We start from the raw sequence: 22,587 nt of genomic DNA, 5'->3' as shown, positions 1-22,587 counted from the left end.
TTAAAACTCAATTATTAGTGTGACTATCATACTCACCCACCTTTGGACTATATATTGAAAAGTATAGTTAGCTATACACTATATTAGGATAGATTATTATATTCTAATAATACTTTCAGGGTAACTTCAGTAAGTGGGTAGGAAGGAAGAAAGCCAAAGTCATTATGGCTTTACTTTGGAAACTACTTTACCAATTAGTCATGTTTTCCTCTTATTTGAGCCAACATAGGTGATCTCAGATCAAAAGAATGCAGGAGCCACTTTCCTTTCCCATCACTTAGCTGTCCTAAATCCAACATTGATTAGGTGTTTTTAAGTCAAAATTTAAAGGATATTTTTCTTTTTTTGAAAGAAGACTTGCCTGTGGAGCCCTGGGTTTGATTTCTTGGTGCCACATACACATAAAAAGCCAGGAGTGGCACTGTGGCTCAAGTAGTAGAGCTCAAGGACAGTGCCAAGGCCTGGTTCAAGCCCTGAGACTGGCAAAAAAAAGAAGAAGAAGAAAAAGGAGAAGAAGGAGAAGGAAAGGAGAAGAAGGAGGAGAAGGAGAAGAAGAAGGAGAAGAAGAAGAAGACCACTACGACATGCCTGTTATGCCTGTTACTCCAGCAAAGGAGAACCTGAAATAGATATACTGATAATCTATGTGAGCCTTACTGAACTTTGGCATAACTTATAGACATATCATTTCATTAGCAACTATTATATCTCACCTAGCTGAAGCTGTCTTTAGGTAGAAAGGGGATTTGTTTATAATGTGGAATTCCTATACTTTGCTTATACGTCTGATAAAAACCTTGTTGTTTTTACTCAAGCCCAAATTTCAACACAAAAAGTTGAAATTAAAAAAGGAACTAATAGGGCTGGGAGTTTGGCCTAGTGGTAGAGTGCTTGCCTAGCATGCACGAAGACCCAGGTTCAATTCCTCAGTACCACATACATAGAAAAAAGCCGGAAGTGGTGCTGAGGCTCAAGTGGTAGAGTGCTAGCCTTGAGAAAGTCCAAGGACAGTGCTCAGGACCTGAGCCCAAGCCCGGGACTGGCAAAAAAAAAAAAAAAAAAAGTTAAAAAAAAGGAACTAATATACCAAAGGTAACAAAAGAAGAAACAAAGCACAAAAGATAAATATGGGAGGGTCTTTACCTATGGGTACATCCCTTATTAAATATCAGAGAATCTTTTCCAAAACAGAATTTTTCCAAACAGAATCCATAGGGAACTTTGTCAAATTTAGAAAATAAATTTAAGATTTAAAAATATATGAATTTGATAAATTTAGGACCTTCTAGCTAAGCCTTATTCTATATTTTAGCCCATATCTAAACTTGCTAGCTTTAGGTAGTTTAATATATCCTGGAGAATTTTATAAAACAAATTTTTATACATCATATAAAAGGTTTCATCATCTTTATTACCTGTGACATCAACATTACTAGAGAGAAATCTGATTACGATATTAGGCCTTATGTTTAGTACTTATATTCTTCATATATTTAACAACCTGTAGTGAGATCTTTTAAATTTTTATTCTGAATTGTAATATATAATGACCAGCTTTCAGTTTTTCTTCACCTTTCTTTTCTCTGAAAATTACTTGCTTGTCTCATAGTTGATAAGTAAATTACGTCAGAAGTCCCTTTCCCGCTAATCCCCACTCCTCACCACTCCAATATTGACATGTATTCTTCAGAAAGATTTCTGTTAAAATATGAAGCCAGGCAATAGTGGCTCATGCCTGTAATCCTAGCTACTCAGGAGTCTGAAATCTGAGGATGGCTGTTCAAAGCCAGCCTGGGCAAAAAAAAATCTGTGAGACCCTCATCTCCACCAATTAACCAGCAGAAAACCAGAGGTAGCACTTTGACTTAAAGTAGCAGAGTGCTAGCCTTGATCAAAAGGAATTCAGGGACAGTGCCCAGGCCCTAAATTCAAGCCCCATGATCAACAAAACCACCACCACCAATAACAACATTTTATATATCATGCTTCAGTTTTTTTTAAAATAACATACTATGAATGTCTCTTTTAGCCAATAAATATAGTATCCCTTATTTCAACATGATCATGTACCCATTTATCTAACCAAACGTCGTTTGCTAGACAAAGAATATTAAAAAAAGCATTCTTGTGTATTACATAAAGTATTTCTGAAAGATAAATTCCTAAAAGATAGAAAGGAAATTAGAGGTCCAGATATGTAATGGCAATTGCTAAATTTCCCTTCAAAGAATTATGCTTCATAAAAGCATTGAAACACAAATGGATTAAAACATGACCTTCCCCTAAAGCTGAATAAGAGCTGATAGGGCCATCAGCTCTCCAACAAAAAATCTCTCTTCCAGATTATTTTACCTCACTAGAATATTGCTCTTTTTATGACATACTGAATAAAAAAGAAAGTCTTATTTTAAAGATATAAATTAAATATTATTGTGACTTGGTTATCTCTAGAGAACAAGATTGCCTTAAGGGTTTGTATTGATTAGAAAACTTTTCTTTCTATGCTCTAGAATCACCTTGCTCTACTTCTAATAAATAATAGATACCAGAGTATTTATAATAGATAAGATAGGGGCTTTACTTTATAATTAGTCATAAAAAAGTATTTGTAAATTGTGGTGTAGTCAAGAGCTCACCCCTTAGATGGACATTCCTTGGAACACAGTTTTCATCAAACTGTGTCTCCTTAGGGAAAATATAATTTAAACCCCAGAGAAGCAGCACTTTTTTTTAAAGGAAAATGTCACCATGCCTTTAAAGATATAAAAAAAAAACTGTAGAACTCACATAGTTTTAGTTTTTCTGAAAACTAAATGTAATTATTTTATTCAGAGACAATCAGGGAGTGTGTCCTATCACTTGTTCAACTGTAAATGAACACAGTGGTGTGAGCACAGCCATGGTGGTTCTGACATCCAGGAGAGGAAAGATGCCCCTTGAAGGCTTGCAGGAACTCGATGGAGCTCTGGGACATGCTTAAGGAAATTTTGCCCATCTTGTTTGCTCCAGTATTTATACAAATTTATAGAATGAGAGTGTGTAATCATAGCCTCACACTGAATTCTAATAAACAAATGGTAATTTACACTTTCATAAACAGTACAGTTTGCAAAACAAACACCATTTCCCCCTGCTTGTTTGTGTTTGAAGAAAGGTAAGCTTTTCATTCTACTTGATATATTTGGGTTTCTAAAGAAATCAACTTCATTTTTGTTATCTTACAACACTTTTATGAAGGGACATACAGATTTATTGAGAATAAAACTAGGCATATTGGACTTTAAAATAAAGATTAAATATACACATGTAGACTGAATCATATTTCACAAAGCTTTGTGATAGAGGTGGTGAAACTAACTCATTTAGATTGATCTGGAAAATTTATTTACAACATATAATTAAGAGAAAGTCGCCAGTAATCTCATTTCTCACTTTAATGAAAGGCTTTCTCAGCCTTTGACAGTCCTATCTTTTTTAATTTAGTTTTCAGTGTAAAGTCCTCTAAATCAGATAGATGTCTAAAAGGAGTCATAATCTGCATTATTTATAACCTTAACTTGCTTTGTGGATCAGTAGGCTGAGTGGTTTAATTGGGATAAATGGGGCAAGTAAAAGACCAATGAACCATTGTGAAATCTTCATGTATGTATCAAGAGAGACTCCTGGTTAATTTATAAGTGAGCATTACTATGAAGAGCTATTTTTAAGATTATTACTTGTGTTTCTTGGATGATTGGCAGCATAATCTGTTTAAAATATACACATATGTTCACACACTAAAACATTTCCTAAAATTTTGGTCCCACATCTGGTATAAACTGAAGTGGTTTATAATATCATCCTGGCACTGTACCAGCCATAGAATTGTACCTAAGATACAGGCAAACGGAGGCAGAACATGTGGATGCTCAACCTCAATAGGCATCTAACCTCAAAAGCTACTCTTTCAGTTCTATCCTACTTTTCTCCACTTACAATTTACTGTGTAAATAACAAAGATCACAAAGAAATACTAGGAAGAAATTAAAAAATTTAAATATTAAGTACAGGTATTACTTAATAGTTAAGTATTATCAATTCAAAATAGTAAACAACTGTCTAACATAAAAAAATCAAGCTATATATATGTGTATATATATATGGATGTAATTGTACATAATACTTTGTTATTGTTGCCACTGCTATTTGAGACTGGGTCTCTGTTTACCCCAGGCTTTCCTAGAACTCAGTCCTCTTACTGAAGCCTTCAAGTGCTTGGATTATAGGCATGCACCACACACCCAACTGTATAATATATCTTTAGTAATTTATATGTCACCTTTAATATCTGTTGCCTGATGTGTGCTAGTTGGATAATACTTATTTGATGTTTTTAACATTATTTCCCTGAATAATCTTTGCTTTAAAAATACAGTGAAGCAATCAACTACGTGATGAAATTTAGAAGAGAAACTAAAATAGCGTGTTCTTTTAAAATAGAATAGTTAGACATTTTACATAAAATAGTCATAGTTTTATATTTACCTGTTGATTTCCAGCAATCTGGCCGCCTTAGGAAATCTAATGAAACTAATGTTCCATCTATCAAGAGATAGATATAAACTTTGGATGAGGGAAATTACACTAATAACCATTATATTTTCCTAGAGGGAAAACATTCTCCGCACCTTAGGAGAACTATCAGTATTCAGAAACTAATAATTGTTTGCTTTCTTCTTTATAAAATTACTTCCTTTTATGATGAAGTCACAAAGGACACAAAATATATAATTTGAGTGTTTAAAGACAATGAAGAAAAGTTAAGTAACCTATGTTTAAAAGCTGATTATTTAACCTTTTTAACAATGAAATTCTGATTCCCTCTCAAGCAGATCCTGATCTAGGCTGATGTCTCACATCTGTAATCCTAGATATTTAAGAGGCCGGAACATGAAAATGGAGGTTCAAGTCCAGCCTAAACAGAAATGTTTTCAAGACCTCTTCTCCATCCATACAGGAGTACACTTATGGGCATCTATCCTCATAAATGACACGGGAAGCTGAGGTGTGGCATACCACACCAGGCCAGCCCAAGCAGAGAAATCCATGAGACTTCACCGCCATGTAAAGGAAGCTGGACACAGTGGCACATTACTTATAATCCCAGAAAATACCAGAAGACTAAAAGTAGGCACACTGTGGTGCAGGTGTGCCCAGGAGAAAATGGAGATTATATTCCTAATAATTACCAGTGAAGAGAGGACTGTGTCTCAGTAGTATTACACTGGCTGATCAAACACACAGGCCATGAGTTCAAATATCTAGTCACTAGTCTAAAAACACAAAGCCCTGACTTTTAAACCCCTAGTCTTATCAGAAAAAGAAAAATGAAACTTTGCTCCAAAAAGGAAGCTTAGTGATCTAAAAGATGATCTAGTCCTTTAATTTGTTACATTAAAACTCCCGCTGACACAATTCAGCGGGATCCTAAAAGGAACTAATTTGTCTATTTCTTTTAATTCTCATTGTTAGTGATAGTTCTAGCCTGCTGAAAAAAAAATTGAAGCTGTGACAAAAGGCTGTCTGAGGCTTTTCTACAAACCCATGGAAATATTGAATAAAATGTAACTTGATTAATTATAATTGGATGAAGAATAATTTTCTTTAATTCTTCACCCTAAACTGGGGGAGAAAAAGAGTAGCTGTCAAAAATAAAGAGAAAACCCAAATGAGAGAGTTCTTATCTAAAACTTCAAGATAGTTCAAGATTTACCACACACAGATATAATCTAAGTCTAAAAACTGGGGCTTAGATTCCCATGCAAATTACATGAAAGATGATACTATACCCAATACTCCTGAATAAAGCTCTCCTCTAAAAAGAACTAATGGCTCCTCTCATTGATTCAAGGAAGGAAATGTCTCCCCTGATAACAGAAACAAAGCTAACATAAAAATTTACATTTATTCCACCCGCTTGATGAGAGAAACTGAGAAAATAATGTAAAAATAAACACAGGACATGGCTCCAGGGGCTCATGCCTGAAAACTTAGGTACTTAGGAATCTGTGAACTTGAAGATTCAAGACTAGCCCAGGCAGACAGATCCTTGAGACTTTTATTTTCATTTCAAAGGTTGTACATGTCCATTTAAGTGTCCAGTGCTTTTTGATCAGCACTATCTTTTCCCATCTTTTCCTTATCCCATCTGCCAGGTGTAGTGGCTCACACCTACAATCGTAGCTACTTTGGTGGCTGAGATCTGAGAATCAACGTTTAAAGCTAGCCTGAGACTCTTATCTCTAATTAACCTCTATAAAATGGGAAGTGGCGCTGTGGCTCCAGGCATTGGGTGGTAGCCTTGAGCTGAAGAGCTCAGAGATAGCGTCCAGGCCCAGAGTTCAAGCCCCATGACCTTCCTCCCCACCCCCCCTCAAAAAAAGGACAGCACTATCAAAGGGAAATGACATCACAAAAGAAGAATCTAAGTCTGAGATTGAGAAGTATAGAGCTGTCTAGGGGGAGCCAGAGAGTCTGGCAATGGCTTTAAAAGGCTTTATAGAAAGGCATAAATTATTGAAAGAACTTCTTGGAGAAAGACTTTGAGTAAAGATGCAGAAAATTTCATGTTATATGACCAACGTTTGGTACAAGCAGGAAGCAGCACAAAGCAGCCCAAGGAGTGAGCCCACAGATGTTTCTTAGTCAAGCCAAGAAGAATGTTATATTCTACATTTAGAAGTAGGACCATAAAAGCCACTGAAAGACCTGAAGCAAAAAAAATAGAATTATATTTCCACTTTAGAATAGTTCCCCCGCATGTCTAAGGAGTAGGACCTACTCTTATAGGTTGATTCCAGTATTCTCCAACATACAACCCTGAGCAAATCTGGAAATGTCTGTATTGGTAATAGTATCAAGAACATAACAAGTCATCAGCCAATAGTCCTGTGATTCATCAACCCCCGGAATAGTATAGACTGAAGTAATTGAGTCCAAAGTTCAGCTGCATGGATTTGAATACAGTCCCATTTTTTGAAAACTGTTCTTCATCTCTGTGTGTCTCAATTTCTTCTTCTAAATTTGAAATAGGAATTATTGTCTCCTGTGTGAAGTGACTAGAAAGGAATCTGGCACACAAGTTAGTACTACCTAGAACTTATTTCTCTTCTGTATTTTCTTCTACCTGTTTGACAAAAAAAAAAAAACAAAAAAACGTTTAGAGCCTATTTATTTTTGAAATGGGCTAGACTTTTGCCAGCTTTTACAACCTTTTATTTTATAACTATTTTTGTATGTAAGACATGATAGCAGTTATGGTTAGGACATTGTCTTCTGTAGTTCCATTTCCTTAATTCAAATTTGATTCCTCCTCTCAACTGTGACCGTCTCAGTCTAGAGCACAATTTGAGCATGGATGATTAGTGCTGATGAAACTAGTCCAACTACAGAAGCGCCAAAACTGTGGATTAATAGGTTAAAAATTGTTCATTGCATACAATCCTGTACTACCATATTTTATTTCAGAATTACTCACTTCAAAGTAAATGTCCTTTTTATAGAAACAAAGATATAATGCTCTATAAATCTTTGACTTAATATCCTACCCATTCTACATATTAATATGTAATATTAATATTCTACATATTCTAATGGTTGTGATTTTTTAAAGATGGGATGTCTTTGGAGCTGTCATTGGCACAGAATGTGGAACTATAGAATCGGGTTCATCAATAGTCTTCCTCAAAGATGGAGAGAGAAAACTTTGCAGTCCCTACATGGATACTACTGGCTATGGAAACTTGAGGTTTTACTTCGTCATGGGTAGGTACATTTTGAATAATGGCTAAGTCTAGGGCAGATTCAAGGCCAAGATTCAATTCCCAAGAAAGGAATACTGTTTTAGTTCTGCCACATAAAATGAAATCATGGAATCTGAGCTCTCCCGACAGAGCAAAAGCCTGTGGTGTTCATGGCCTCAGCCTAGCTCTCTTGAAATCAACTTGGAATGCTATGATGATCCCTGAAGAGCAAAGTCTATCTTCCTTCCCCTCCTCTTCTATAGTCATAGCTGAAAAGACAAAGGAGAGAAGCTAAAAATAAAGTGATTCCTTTGGCCACAGCCTATAACCTCACCAATCATGAAGGTAATTCATTTGTTTTTTATAGCTAGTTCTTGATTGCATAATTCTTCTGCCATAAGAGCTTAAAAAAAGGTTTATAATTCTTTATATTTTCTAGTATGTTTTCAAACACATAAATAAAAGCAATACTCATAAGGAATATTTTTCTTGAACAAATAAAGTTGGAAAACTAGCCAAATATAACAGTAGATTGACATGTGTGTCTCCCCCACACCTGCAATTTATACTGCTAGCAAACAAGAGCCCAAGTGACATATTCTTTCACTGAGGTCATGACAGAAGTGTGAGTAGCTGTCACATGCTGTCTTTGTTGAGTGGAAAAGCACAGGCAACATCTGGAAGTGAAACAGGAAACAAACATGTTCTACCTTTGAACTTCCCAGCAAAGGTGTCAGTTTATCAGGACAAACAGTTCTCCAGAATCTAGGTTTTAACAGCAACTGTGTCATATTCCTCCCTTCATTTTCTAGATAGTCATACAGCTTATGGTTGCTTAGTATACCTAAGAACTGAAGCATTTTGCCTGTGCAGTACTAACAATTTGACAACAGAGAGGCCATAGATATAAAATAAGATAGTTTCACATTTAAGGATGTTCTCATCTTGATTATGAGGTAGTTTGTGTATTAAAGGTCCAAAGCTCATTTTCTTTAAATAATTTAATATTCAAATGGTTTCCCATTTTATTAAAAGTGATTTCAAGCAAACCTGAGGCACAAAAGTTTACAATCAACATTGAATATGCCAATCTAGCTTGATTTTTCCTTTTGTAAAAATCATCTGCCACCATAATATATTTGAATTCATGATTATGCTCATGGTAAATTTACCAGTTGGATGTGTTCAGATAAGATTAAGGTATCAATGTTTTAGTTCCCTGAGATTCCTTGTATATACAGTATATACATACTAACATGACATGTAACTTTTAATTATTTCTGTAACAAACATTACTAACCAATGGATTAAAATAGTATTGACTTCAGAAAAATGTAATTTGAATGAACACACATTATCCTAAATAAAGTCATCTTCATTCAATTGAAATAAATAAGAAATGGCTATTGAATAGAGAGTTTGTGCTAAGATATACGTAGTTTATAATTGGGGAAAATAAATCTATCTAAACCATAGAGTTGCTTGGTTTGGTTAATTCATTTAAAGCATTCAAAACAATACCTAACAACAGAGTATCTCTGTTTTAAACAAAGCTTCTGTCTGTATGTAACAACGATGTATAAAGAAGGCGGAAATGTGCAGTCAAGGGATAAAATGCTCTGGAATTACAGAGACGGCTGTGAGCAATCACAGTAGAAGGAAATGATGTTGAACCAAGCCCCAAAGGCTGGACATGATTTGTATTTAAAGGAAGAAGAAAATTTCAGAATAAGCCATTCTGTCAAAAGGGCACAAAAACAATAATGTGTGAGATGGTGGGGCTTGCTGATTTTCTCTGTATAAGTAAATAGAATCGTGTAAGATGAAGGCAGAAAATTGAATTGGAGCCAGAGTAGTGATTTCCTTTAATCCCATAAGTTTGGTTTTCTTTCTCTCCACAGCATGAAACCATCAGGGGATTCCTGTTAGTTGTGTAATGTCACCTGGGTTTGAGTAAAACAATTTTGGCAGGAGTGTGAAGGAAACAGAAACAAACATAAAGGACATGGGCTTGTTAGGACAAGGTTGTCACATTTTACCAAAAAAGAAAAAGGAAAAGAGAAAGAAGAGAGAAAATAACCTAGCGAAACTTATATTATCAACAAACAATAGTTTTTCATGTTCATATTTCCCCTGAAGTATATTTTATCTGGAAATCTTCAGTGAGGAGGTTCTTGCAGTAGTCCAAGCAATGGAAGAAGCAAACTAGTGATAGGTGTAGGTAGAAGATGGGTGTCGGCACTGATATAAACACAAGTGCAGAGGTAGCATTTGGTGCTGGAGGAGGATGGGAGCAGGTGATCCATGTGGAATGACAGGGAGGCAATCTGTAGGGAATGCCTCAGAGAAGACAGGGCAACCCGGATATAGAGGCTGAGAGGCAACTTTTTAGAAGTTATTCCCCATATTAACACCTTGGAAGCTAAAGTAAATGGAATTAACACAAAAGATATGTCAAAGTAGGACAGATAAAAGAGGTGAGGGTAGAAAATGGTGGCATAGGATGAGTTGGGATTGCACAAGATGGGTCAAGATGGAGATACGAAGGAGATGCTAAATCAGGGTAAGATAGGATAAGACTCTATCTATAGAAAATACTTTACAACTTCTCTTGGTGGGGAAAGCTATATGGGAAAGGAATGATGAATAATCTGTCACTTAGAAAAATCAGTAGTTAATTGCTAGTGGTCAATTTTTGTTAGTGGTTACTTGTCAATTGTTTATCTCAACCATATTATACTTCTTCCCTCTCAAGCTCTGTCTATGATATCTGTTTAATATCCATTTCAGCAATATCCAACTTCTGTGACTATAATTTCTGGAAAATATGTTCCACTTTGAAGATTCAGTTAAAAGTCTGTTTCCTGTATTCATGCATTCACTTGTTCAATATATGTTTATTGAGGGCCACTCTGTTTTTCAAGCCAGAACATATAAAACAAATAACTTAGCAGGCATCGTTCATTCTATTATTTACTTATTATTCCTGCAAGAAATATTTACTAAGTATCCAGTATGTGCCTTACTTGTGTAGTTCATACTTTCATTTCTTTTCTCTTGAGTTTTTGCTGCAATTATTGCAGCACAACACAATTTTCTATGATTATCATTCTTACAGATAAGTAGTCTCAATTATCCATGAAGGATATGTTTCAAGATCATCACCTGGATGTGTCTGAAACTATATAGTACTTATATAGTAACTATACTCTGTGTGTGTACATGCATGTGTGCTGTGTTTTTATATAGAGAGACGAATGAGGCTGACTTATAAATTACAATATGAAATTGATAGAACAATTATAATAGTAAATTACAATGGAAGGTACGTAAATGTCCTCCCTTCTTCACTCCTTCCCTCCCCCCTCTCTCCAAAGAGTTTAAGACAAATAATATTTTTAGGTTGTGTTTGCCATGGGCAACAACTATGAAAAACAAACCAGATAGGGAAATCTATTGTATCTTAATCTTGTTTTCCTCATTCCATTGCAAAATTTTATAGGTCAAGATGCATTTCTCCTTCTAACCCAATGTCTACAAATAGGAAAACTTAAACAAATTTTCTTATGGCAGTAAGTCTGTTTAAAAGTTCTTAAAGCAGGGCCTGGTGTTTGCCCTAGTGGTAGAGTGCTTGCCTAGCATGCACAAAGACCCAGGTTCGATTCCTCGGTACCATATACATAGAAAAAAGCTAGAAGTGGTGCTGAGGCTCAAGTGTTAGAGCTCTAGCCTTGAGAAAGTCCAAGGACAGTGCTCAGGTCCTGAGCTCAAGCCCAGGACTGGCAAAAAAAAAAAACCCTTTAAGGCTGGCTATCTGCCTAACTTCCACTGAAGTCTTTTTATACCTTAATCGCTGTACAAGATGCCCCCTGAGTCATCCTATCCACTGTGCAGCCAAGGCAACAAAGCTAAGCAAGAAGCCACCTCTTACTATAAAAGCTGCTGTCACTAACACTTCACAGAACTGATAAATTGTCCCCAGAAAGATTGTTCAGATAAAGTCTGTCACCATTTGAACATCTCACTTCTGTTTGGACTTTCTTCTGTCATTTTGGACTGAGAAAAAAACTCCCACCGTGTTTCTGTTCTCTCTGAAAAGCAGACACAGTTCACAGACTGTTCTTAAGAGAGAAGAAAGGATTCAGGGAACAAGTTAATGACAATATAGTGAACTGATAGGTCAGGTCCTATGTCTTCAGGTGTTATGTACTTAATAAACCCCACTGCCTATGGCTTTTCACCTTCTTAGTTCTTTCTTGATACGCCTAATATATGTTCAACACAATAAACATTGATTTTAAACAAGGGACTTATGTGTGTATGTGTGTATGAGGAACATATCTTACAGAAACCAGCATTTATTAACTATGAGCAATAACTTCACTAACTATTAATAAGACTGAATCACGTAATGCGATACTGAAAGTACAATCATCTCAGGCTTACTTACTGAGTAATGGTAGAGGCTTAAAATCAAGCAGAATAACATTAGATATTGACTTAATCTTGAGTCTATTATGTAACATTCTTAATCACACTTTCACTGAGCAAAGAGGTGCATATTAATACTTAATAAAACCTTATGAAATGAGAAAAATAATACTTTGACGTGATGTGTGGCATATAGTAAATATTCAATAAAAGTATCAAAATTACTTTAATGCTATTAATACAGTATTAATATGCCCCAGAGAAACGCTGGTCCAGATAGTGCCCACTGTAATATCAATTATTTGTGAAACTGAAAAGCTACAAATTTCCTTGGGAATAAAATCAGCCATTGAGAAGATGTTCTTAAAGATATCTAAAATATAAATTCATCATAACAATGAACTAAAATATTCAATCTACTCACACAACTTTCCCACCAAATGTGGAAGCTAACTTCCCACAGCTCCATCCTGGACTGCTGATCTAAGAACACAGTAACATACTATGTTATATGTGCTGAACTTCCTCTTTCCACCATGTATCTGGATGCTGTGGCAGTAAGCTTACTCAGAGAATCCTCCAGTTTGATTAGGATATTGAATATTGCTGTGCCCAGGAAGGTGTGCTAAGGATGTTATATAACTAATCCAGCTTGCCAATCAGGATGTGTTCAGCAGATGACTTTAATGGAATCACTACAGTCCACTTTTCAGGTCTCAGATTCACATAATTTGTTTAATGAACCCCAGAAATGGGATTCTGAGGCTCATGTTCTGAACCTAGATGATGCTTATGGACAAATTCCAATTCTCATCAATAATAATACCACATATATCTGTATCCCACTTACTTTAATGGTAAGGGTTCTAAAACTGATAACCAGATACATCCTTCACTGAAGGATACATTTTTGCCTAAATCTTTTGCCCAGACTTAACTTGTTTTGGTCACTAAGAACATTTTTGTTCCTACTAGAGTACAAATATCTTCCATAATCTGTCTCTATGATATTTGTGGATTTGACTAATATTACTTCTATTGCTATATTTCTTTTTTATTGTAATGTATAGAAGGATTACAGTTATATTGCCAGGTAGTAGGTGCATTACTTCTCATACATTGATACCCTTTCTCATGTTTTTGTCCCCATTTCCCTTCCCCCATTCCCTCCTAATCAACTTGTTTTTTCCCCTTCCCTTTCCTATTTCAAATAAACAAATAAACGCATATACAATATGCTAGGTAACAAAGTCAGATACTGAAACAAAATGAGATTAACCATAAGGGCAAAACGAGAAGAGAAATAGCATAGTTCATTAAGAACAACAATCACACCATGTAAAGCTCTTGTTCCCATATCCTGGAGATCCTTTCATTTAGACACATATTATTTGGCCTTATGTATCTGCGCTTTGAGCTATTGTAATCCTCTGCTAGGAGAGTCCTAGGTGTGTACTAATTATTACTAATGAGGGAAACCATGAAGCCTATGTTCCTTTGAGTCTGGCTCACATCACTTAATATGATTTTTTCCAGATCTTTCCATTGCCTTACAAATGGGACAATATCATTCTTTCTGATGGGAGCATAGAATTCCATTGTGTATAAATACCACATCTTGTTGATCCAATCATCTATTGAGGGGCATCTGGGTTGGTTCTATATCTTTGCTATGGTAAATAATTCTGCAGTGAACATCACTGTGCAAGTGGCTTTAGTATATACTTGTTTCTGGAAGACTGGTAAATGCCAAGGAGTGGATTGCTGGGTTATAGGGGAGCTCTATGCTTAGTCTTTTGAGAAACTGCCATACTGCTTTCCATAGTGGTTGAACGAGTTTGTATTCCTATGAAATTTCTTGTATTGCTTAGACTTTATCTAGCTTTTTTACTTAACATCACTTACCAGTGATTTTCTTCCCCAAATCAAACCCAGTAAGCCAGATTGGGTCTGAAACATATTTATAACCAATTTACCTTTCTGGTGTAGTTAATGTCAGATGATTTCTCGACCATTACTTGTTAATTATACTAAATTATCCTTCAAAGGGAATTCAGAATTTTGAGGTTAGGGTAGTGACATAGAATATTATCATAGTAATTACATATATGCAGTTGATTTAAGAACTAAAATTTTGTTTCAAAAAGATAATAACAAAAGGAATAGTTTGTGCTATCCCTAAGGTACAAAATTTTTCATACATTTTTTATTGTAATTAATAGAAGGGTTACATTATATTCACCAGATAGAAGGTGCATTACTTCACATACATTGATGCCCTTTCTCATGTCTTGGTCCCCATTTCCCTCCCCCCTTCCCCGCCCCTCATCTTGTTTCCCCCCTTTCCCTATCCTATTTCAAATAACCAAATATGCATATATACAATATATCAGATAACAAGATAAAATACTGTAACAATATGAGATAGCCAAGGGACAGCAAAAGAGATGAGAGATAACAGTACATTAAGGACAACAATCACTCATTATATGACTTTTGTTTCTATATCCTGGAGGTCCTTTCATTAAGCGTCATATTATATGGCCTTATGTATCTAGGTTTTGTTCTATTGTAAATCTGTGCCAGGAGAGCCCAAGGTTTCTACTGATTATGACAAATGAGGGAAACCATTGAGCCTATGTTCCTTTGAGTCTGGCTTACTTCACTTAATATGATTTTTTCTAAGTCTTTCCATTTCCTCACAAATGAGGCAATATTGTTCTTTCTAATGGCGGCATAGAATTCTATTGTGTATAAATACACATCTTGTTGATCCAATCAAATACTGAGGGCATTTGGGTTGGTTCCATATCTTGGTAAATAGTGATGTGATGAACATTATTGTGCTAGTGAATTTAGTATGTCTTGGTTTCTGGATGATTGGGTAAATGCCAAGTAGTAGAAGTGCTGGGTCACAGGGGAGCTCTATGTTTAGTCTTTTGAGGAACTACCATATTGCTTTCCATAGTGGTTGAATGAGTTTGCACTCCCACCAACAGTGTAGTAGTGATCTCTCCCCTCCAGCATCTGCTGATATTAGATTTCTTGATCATGACCATTCTAACTGGGTGAGGTGGAATCTTAGAATTGTTTTGATTTGCATTTCTTTTATGGTCAGAGATGTCGAGCATTTCTTCATGTGTCCATAGCTCTGCAGTTTAATGCAGTCCCACTTATCCAGACTTTGTCTGATTTGTTGTTTCTGGGTCCTTATTAAGAAAGTTTTGACCTGTGCCAAGGAGGCCTACTGTATCTCCTATTCCTTCTTGTAAAGTTTTCAGTGTATCTGCTTTTACCTCAAGGTCTTTGATCCATTTGGAGTTAATCCTGGTGCAGGGTGACAAAGAAGGATCCAACTTTAGTTTTCTGCAGGTGCTTAACCAGTTCTTCCAGCACCACTTGTTGAAGAGGCTGTCTTTCTTCCATTCTATTTTTAGCTGCCTTATCAAAGATTAGGTGGCCCTATGTCTGTGGGTTAACATGTTGGTTAACATCAGTTCTATTCCATTGGTCTTCAGACATGTTCTTGTGCCAGTACCAAGCTGTTTGGTCACTATAGCTCTGTAATAGAGTCTAAAGTTTGGTATGGAAATTCCTCCTGTGCTGTTCTTTCTGCTAAGAATTGTTTTTGCTATACGAGGTCTTTTATTATTCCATATGAAATTTTGGATTGCCTCTTCTATTTCCTTAAAGAATGACATTGGGATATTGATGCGTGTTGCGTTGAATTTGTAGATAGCCCTTGGCAAGATAGCCATTTTCATGATGATAAGTCTTCCAATCCAGGAGCATGGGAAGTTTTTCCATTTCCTCAGTTCTGCTTTAATTTCCTTTTTCAGGGTTTTAAAGTTTTCATCAAAAAGGTCCTTTACATTCTTAGTTAAGATAATTCCTAGGTACTTTATTTTTTTGTGTGGCTATTGCAAAAGGAGTTGCTTCCCTGATTGTTGCCTAGTTCCTCTCATTGTTGGCATATAGTTGATTTTTGCAGGTTAATTTTATACCCTACTATAAGATACAAAATTGTTAATAAATTTTCCCTTGTTATGTATGAAGTGGGTTAGTGGATTAGTTGTAAGTGGGTGGGGAAGAGATGTCTATTCATACATGTCATTCCTGATTCTAGGTACACAGACAACTTCTAGGAGATGAAACTTACAAGAAGCACTACCCAATACAGTAATGAAAAGAATAGGGAACCGATGGCTAAAAAGACATCTACTTACAGTTCTTCTATGAACTAGTTAAAAATTATGATTATATATTTCACATACCTGCTGGGTTATTCAAGCCTATCATCAGGATACTCTTCTTTATCCTTCAGTTTGGATCATCCTTCCATGTGACTTTAAAGTAAATTGATAGGGAATAACTACATGAAGAACAAATATAAAAACTTAAAAGTGTAAAATGAACAGCATTTATAATACAAATAAATGTGATAAAATGCTGTAAATATGACTGGCAGCAATTTGGATTGCACTATTTCAGAAGTTTTTTTATATAGTGAATCATTGACTTATTTTAAAGCCTCTGTAAATGGCTTTTGAATATTAGCCACAAAGACCTCAAATACAGGAAAGTAAATTGTTTATTAAAATTAGAACATCTTTTTAACATAGTCTGAAATAGGGTCATGTAGTCCTTGCTCAACATAGACTATTATTTGAGAGATCCCATTAAGCAAATAGTTCCTTTGGCCTTCACAAATATCAAGTCTTTGATCTTTCTCACAACTATTCTGAAGAATCTTCATAAATTATTTCCTTGGGTCTGACCATCTCTGTTTAGGGTTATTCCTAAGTGACATCTGGTACTATAATTATTCCCCTTTCTGATTTTAATGCTCTGTTTGATGTTATTTGGATGCAAGTTGGTACTAACAACATGAAATCTTTGTTTGCTGCAGGAGGAATTTGTGACCCAGGAGACTCTCATGAAAATGATATCATCTTGTATGCAAAGATAGAAGGAAGAAAAGAGCACATAGCACTGGATACTCTTTCCTATTCCTCATATAAGGTACAAATGCCAATCCTTGTGCCAGTTCACTTCCCTCCGAACTCCTTAGGCAACCCAAAGTCAAAACAATGAGCACCATGCCAGAGAAAGAGGCTAAATCTCTTTTCAAGTAGATGGAAGGAATTGCCAGAGTTCAAGACATGGACATTGGAACGTTCAATCTTGTTTGAAAAAAAATGAAAAAATCTTATTTTGTTAGAAAGAATGAGTTACAGTCCATCAGCAACAATAAAGTAGAACTGGGTATCGACTGACAGTGATTCTAATCCCTGAGAAAGCTCTGCAAGTGACTAATTATGCAGCTTTACAGCATAGTTAGGAGATATAAGGAGTAGCATCCAGTACTTGGAGATTTCTAAGGCAGAGGATACTGCACCTGCACAAATTGCTGTTATCTTGCTTCTTTGCTAATTAGAACAACTAAGGTTGACTTTTTCCTTTATCATTTGGATATACGACAGTTATTTGCAAAATCATGCAAACTGCTTGTCATTCATGATTAGTTCTCTCCACACTGTTGGTATCCTAGGTATTCTAAAGACTTTAAACAAAGCCAACATAAAGAACAACCAGAAAAAGAACCCACCAGTTCCACATTCAAGAATAACCCAAGAATAACTCCAAGTGGTATCACTTGGAGTTTCATAGTGGAATGCTTTACCAGCTGGATCCTGGTAGAGTTATACTTGCTCTGGTCATCTGCATGTCTAGACACAAAACAATTGTATAAATTATAGGGTATTAACTCATTGGCTCTGGAAGCTTCTGCTTGAGTTCTGTTTGCATAATACCTAGTTTTACATATATTGCTACTATTCAAATCCACTTTAAAACAGTACTGATGATACAGTAAGTGTCTTGTACTAAAATAAATAAACCAGGTAACCATACTTTGATAACCATTAAAGACCTTAGACTAGTTTGTCTTCATCGAGACAGAGTCACATAGAAGAAGCCCATCTATCTGCAAAGGGAAATGTTGAGTTATTAAAACAAATGCTCTTAAAAGGCAACATCATCTACATGAAAGAACAAATTGAAATCAGGGGTTATCACCTAATGTCCAATAAATGTCAGTTGTGTATTCAATGACTACACAGAATCTAAAAGAATTTACATTGACTGTGGATTGTGAGTAATTTTATTTTCCTTTGTTTGGAAGGTTCCATCTTTGATTTCTGTGGTCATCAATCCTGAACTTCAGACTCCTGCTACCAAGTTTTGCCTCAGACAAAAGAACCATCAAGGACATAATAAGAATGTCTGGGCTGTAGACTTTTTCCATGTCTTGCCTGTTCTCCCATCTACACTGTCTCATATGATACAGTTTTCTATTAATCTTGGATGTGGAACACATCAACCTGGTAACAGGTAGGAGGCTCTATTTTGTGAGTATAATACTTACCTACTTAAGTGAAACCCTGTGATGCGATTGATCTACACTAAAATGAAAAGTGAATGATAGGAGAATAAGTCAGTCTCTGTTGGGGGCAAAAGGAGTGAATTACAGTGGATATGGTCAAAGTACCTTATAAGTACAGATGAATATAGAACAGTGAAATACATATGACAAGGAGGAAGGAAAAGGGATCAGGGAGAGGCAGGGGGCAAGGGTGGGGAGAGAGTTTGATTTAGGCTACGTTCAATGCATGTATGGGATGTCATAGTGAAACCCCCACCACATTGTGCATTGCTTATGCATCTAATAAAAAATTTTTAAAAAAATGAATGGAGTTGGCTATGAAAGCAGAGAGAATTAAACAGTAAGGTTTTAACTGGATTTTAATAAGATATCCATTCATAAAATACATTTTCAGCCAGGCATGGTGGCTCATTTCTGTAATCCTAGCTACTCAGGAGGCTGAGATCTGAGGATCCAGACTCAAAAACCAGTCTGAGCACTAAAGATTTTGAGAGTCTTATCTCCAGTTAATCACTAGAAAATGGAAAGTGAGGCTGTGGCTCATGGGTAGGGTGGTAGCCTTGAGCTGAAGAGCTCAGGGATAGCATCCAGGCACAGAGTTCAAGCCCTATGAACCACAACAAATAAATAAAATAAAATACATTTTCTCCAAAAGAAAACATCTTCCTTTAATATATAATTAGGTAGATTTTAAAGAACAAATGGACTTAATCTGACAACTTGTTTTTAGGTAACAGAGAGGTGTGTGCATGTCTATAACAGCCGTCCATTATAACAGATCGCTGAAATAGAATATTACAAAAAAAAAGAAGGAAGAAAGGAAAAGAAGAAAAAAAGAAAAGGCTTGACCTCATGTTAGCTAGTGACCCCTTATTAACAGGCACAGAAATCAATTAGCACTTCAAGAGCTATTACTTCTGGGTTTCACTTGAGGAAGTGTTGCAGAGATCCTTTCTAAGCATTTTGCTGGTCTCATTTCACAGAATGAAGTGACAGTGTGAGACATGGTAATTGCCTTGCCACCTATCAAATTCAAGCACAAAGCTCAAGTTACAGTTTCTTGACTTTGAAACATACTTTCTTTCTGTAACAGTAATTTAAAGATTGGCGCTTTGAAAGCAGGTCAGACCTCAGTGAAAGAGAAAATAATCCTGTAGGAAAATGCCTCTTAAACTTCACACTACTTTGGCAAATTATTAATATCCCTAGCCAGAGATCAAAAATTCTATTTCTTCCTTTTGTCCCTCATTCATTGTGATGTGCTTGTTCTGATGTTTTTAGTGTCAGCTTGGAGTTTTCTACAAACCATGGGCGTTCCTGGTCTCTCCTCCACACTGAGTGCTTACCAGAGGTCTGTGCTGGCCCCCACCTGCCACACAGCACTGTTTACTCCTCTGAAAACTACAGCGGGTGAGTAAACTGCCCCTCACAATTGAAAAACTGCAATCTCTGCCAGGAAATGAAAACTACTGAATAATTCTGAAACTTATCGTAAATCTAACTTTTAACAATAACTGTTGGTAAGATGGAAGGAAGATAAGGAGGGAAAAAAAGAAATTAGTTTTCATAAGTATTATGCAAGGTCACAATTATGAAGTCACTTATTAATTTTTGTATTTGATTTCTATTTTAGACTACATGGATTTTTAAATTTATTTGTCTGTTCTGTAACCAAAAGATATAGCCATTGCTTAGAACAAAAAGAAACATTTTGTCAAACTGCAGACTTAACAAAAGAGACAGTTGAGAAACTGTTCAACATGGAAACTAGAGGTTTATCTTTGGAATTGTTGTTCTCCATGTGCTATGTGCAGTTATTTCTTTACTCTTTTTTTGCCTTTATGGTTAATTTCATGTGGTTACAGTATTTTTTATTTGAAATAGGGAAGGGAAGTGGAGGAATCAAGATGATTGGGAGGGGTAGATGGAGGGAAAGGGGGACAAAAACATGAGCAGGAGTATGTGTTTGAGAAATAATGCACCCACTACCTGATGAATGTAACTGTCACTCCTCTATACATTACCCGATAATAAAAAACAAAAAAGAAACAATGTTCAAGAAGAAATGTATTTATTTCTTACATATGTAACTGTAAACCCCCTGTAGATCACCTGACAATAAAGTTAAACTTTTTTAAAAAGAGGTATATATGGAATTAGAGAAATGTTTATTTTTGGAATTAGACTTAGCTTTAGGTCCTATTTTGCCATCTATTGGGTATAATGATATTTATTCTGACTTTGTACTTTTTTCCAAATAAATCAAGATCAATAATATACCCCTTTGGGGACTGTTATAAAATTAAAGATGTTTAAAATGTTTGCCACTTTACAGAATAAGCACTGTGTCATAGCAAAAATATTTGCAAAAACAGCAAATTAGGTCAAGAATCTTTTTCTGTCTTAGCCCCTCTTTAAAAGTGCTTAGGGCAAGATAGCAAATGACTGAAAAGTATTTTATGCTAAACAGTACCTGTCTCTACATAGAAGCCTCCTGAAGGATAATGGCTCAAGTCTGAATATTGATATAAGTCCTGATTTAAAAATAGCACGTTGTGGGCCAGGAGTTTGGCCTAGTCGTTAAAGTGCTTGCCTAGCATGCACGAAGACCCAGGTTCGATGCCTTGGTACCACATACATAGAAAAAAGCCGGAAGTGGTGCTGAGGGTCAAGTGGTAGAGCTCTAGCCTTGAGAAAGTCCAAGGACAGTGCTCAAGCCCTGGGCTCAAGCCCAGGACTGGCAAAAAAAATAGCACATTGTATGTATATTTATCTTTAAATATACCATGGTACCCAGTCAGTGGGTATAGTTTTAAGTTTCTATATTCCCTACTCAGTTAAAAAATTGAAACCTTTGTAAAAATAATGTCTGAAAGTTAGGAGAGTCCCCCTACCCTTACAAAGATATAAATCCATTTCTCTCACATGGTATGGGTACTTTTACAAATTGTACACCTGTTTTAAAACTAAAACTCCACAAGTGAATGTAAAGACTTTAGTGCCAAAGTTTAGTGTTGTTCTGGGCACATGGAGATGGGAACACTACAAGTATGTAAACTGCACTCAAAAATGTAAATGTAGTTACGAGGCTGATTTGTGCTACATTTCTTGCAGGTGGAACCGAATAACGATCCCCCTCCCTAATGCAGCTTTAACCCGGGACACCAGGATTCGCTGGAGACAAACAGGACCAATACTTGGAAACATGTGGGCAGTTGATAATGGTTAGTGTTTACACCTGTCATAATCACATGCCATTGATGTAGCCTCTTCCTGTGCTTGTGTTAGTCAGCATAGGCTTAGTCCTTTGCATTCTGTTAGAAGCCCAGGGATGCACAATCAGAAAAATAAAACAAGTCTGTGTAGTCAGCAATATGAGACGCTAGAATGTTTCAACATACATAATCTCAAAATGCTTAACACCATGAAACTCAAAGCCACAGTTGATGACAAGGGATATCCTAACACTTTCTTTAAATGTGCTTTGAAAAATTACCATAAATACCATTTTGCATATATGAAAATAAAACCCATTCTTCCTAACAACGCTTACAACATCTGCAAAGCATCTCTTTTAGTTGCAGACACTACACCGAATGGAAGATCATCACTAAAATACTAGTGAATCTTCTGCCCCTTTTCAGCAAATGTATAAAAGGAATATTTGGGTGTTCATAAAATTTCTAAGTGAATTGATGATAATCTTTACATCATTTTAAAGACAGTACTATTTAGGTGCAAAGTGAGAGAGAAGACTTTAAGCTATAGGGCTACATGCTATGAATTTTACATTTGTTATTTGTAGTTGACTTTTTTGGTTTTTTATTTTAATTATAAGTAGATTTATAGATTTCCTGTTTCAGAATAAATAAGTTTAAAGATTGATATTACAAGGTCGTTAAGTGTAGAGTGACAGGAAAAGACAAAATG

At 35.8% G+C, this 22,587-nt stretch overlaps 1 protein-coding gene across 1 annotated transcript in view; it reads left to right on the top strand.

Annotated features, from left to right (window-relative positions):
* The window catches only part of Reln (reelin), a 422,671-nt gene that overhangs the window by 258,242 nt on the left and 141,842 nt on the right, over positions 1-22,587 (top strand). Inside the window, exons 12-16 of the mRNA XM_090332938.1 lie at positions 7,652-7,803; positions 17,122-17,234; positions 18,397-18,605; positions 19,939-20,067; positions 21,772-21,881. Coding sequence (XP_090189064.1) covers positions 7,652-7,803; positions 17,122-17,234; positions 18,397-18,605; positions 19,939-20,067; positions 21,772-21,881 — 713 coding nt within the window. The remainder of the gene's footprint in view (positions 1-7,651; positions 7,804-17,121; positions 17,235-18,396; positions 18,606-19,938; positions 20,068-21,771; positions 21,882-22,587) is intronic.

Source organism: Megascapheus bottae, chromosome 5, assembly GCF_031878675.1.
Source record: "Megascapheus bottae isolate mThoBot1 chromosome 5, mThoBot2.hap1, whole genome shotgun sequence".
In the NCBI taxonomy this organism is placed as follows: Eukaryota; Metazoa; Chordata; class Mammalia; order Rodentia; family Geomyidae; genus Megascapheus; species Megascapheus bottae.
Note: the sequence above shows the minus strand (reverse complement) of the source record. Positions and strands in the feature narration are given on the sequence as shown.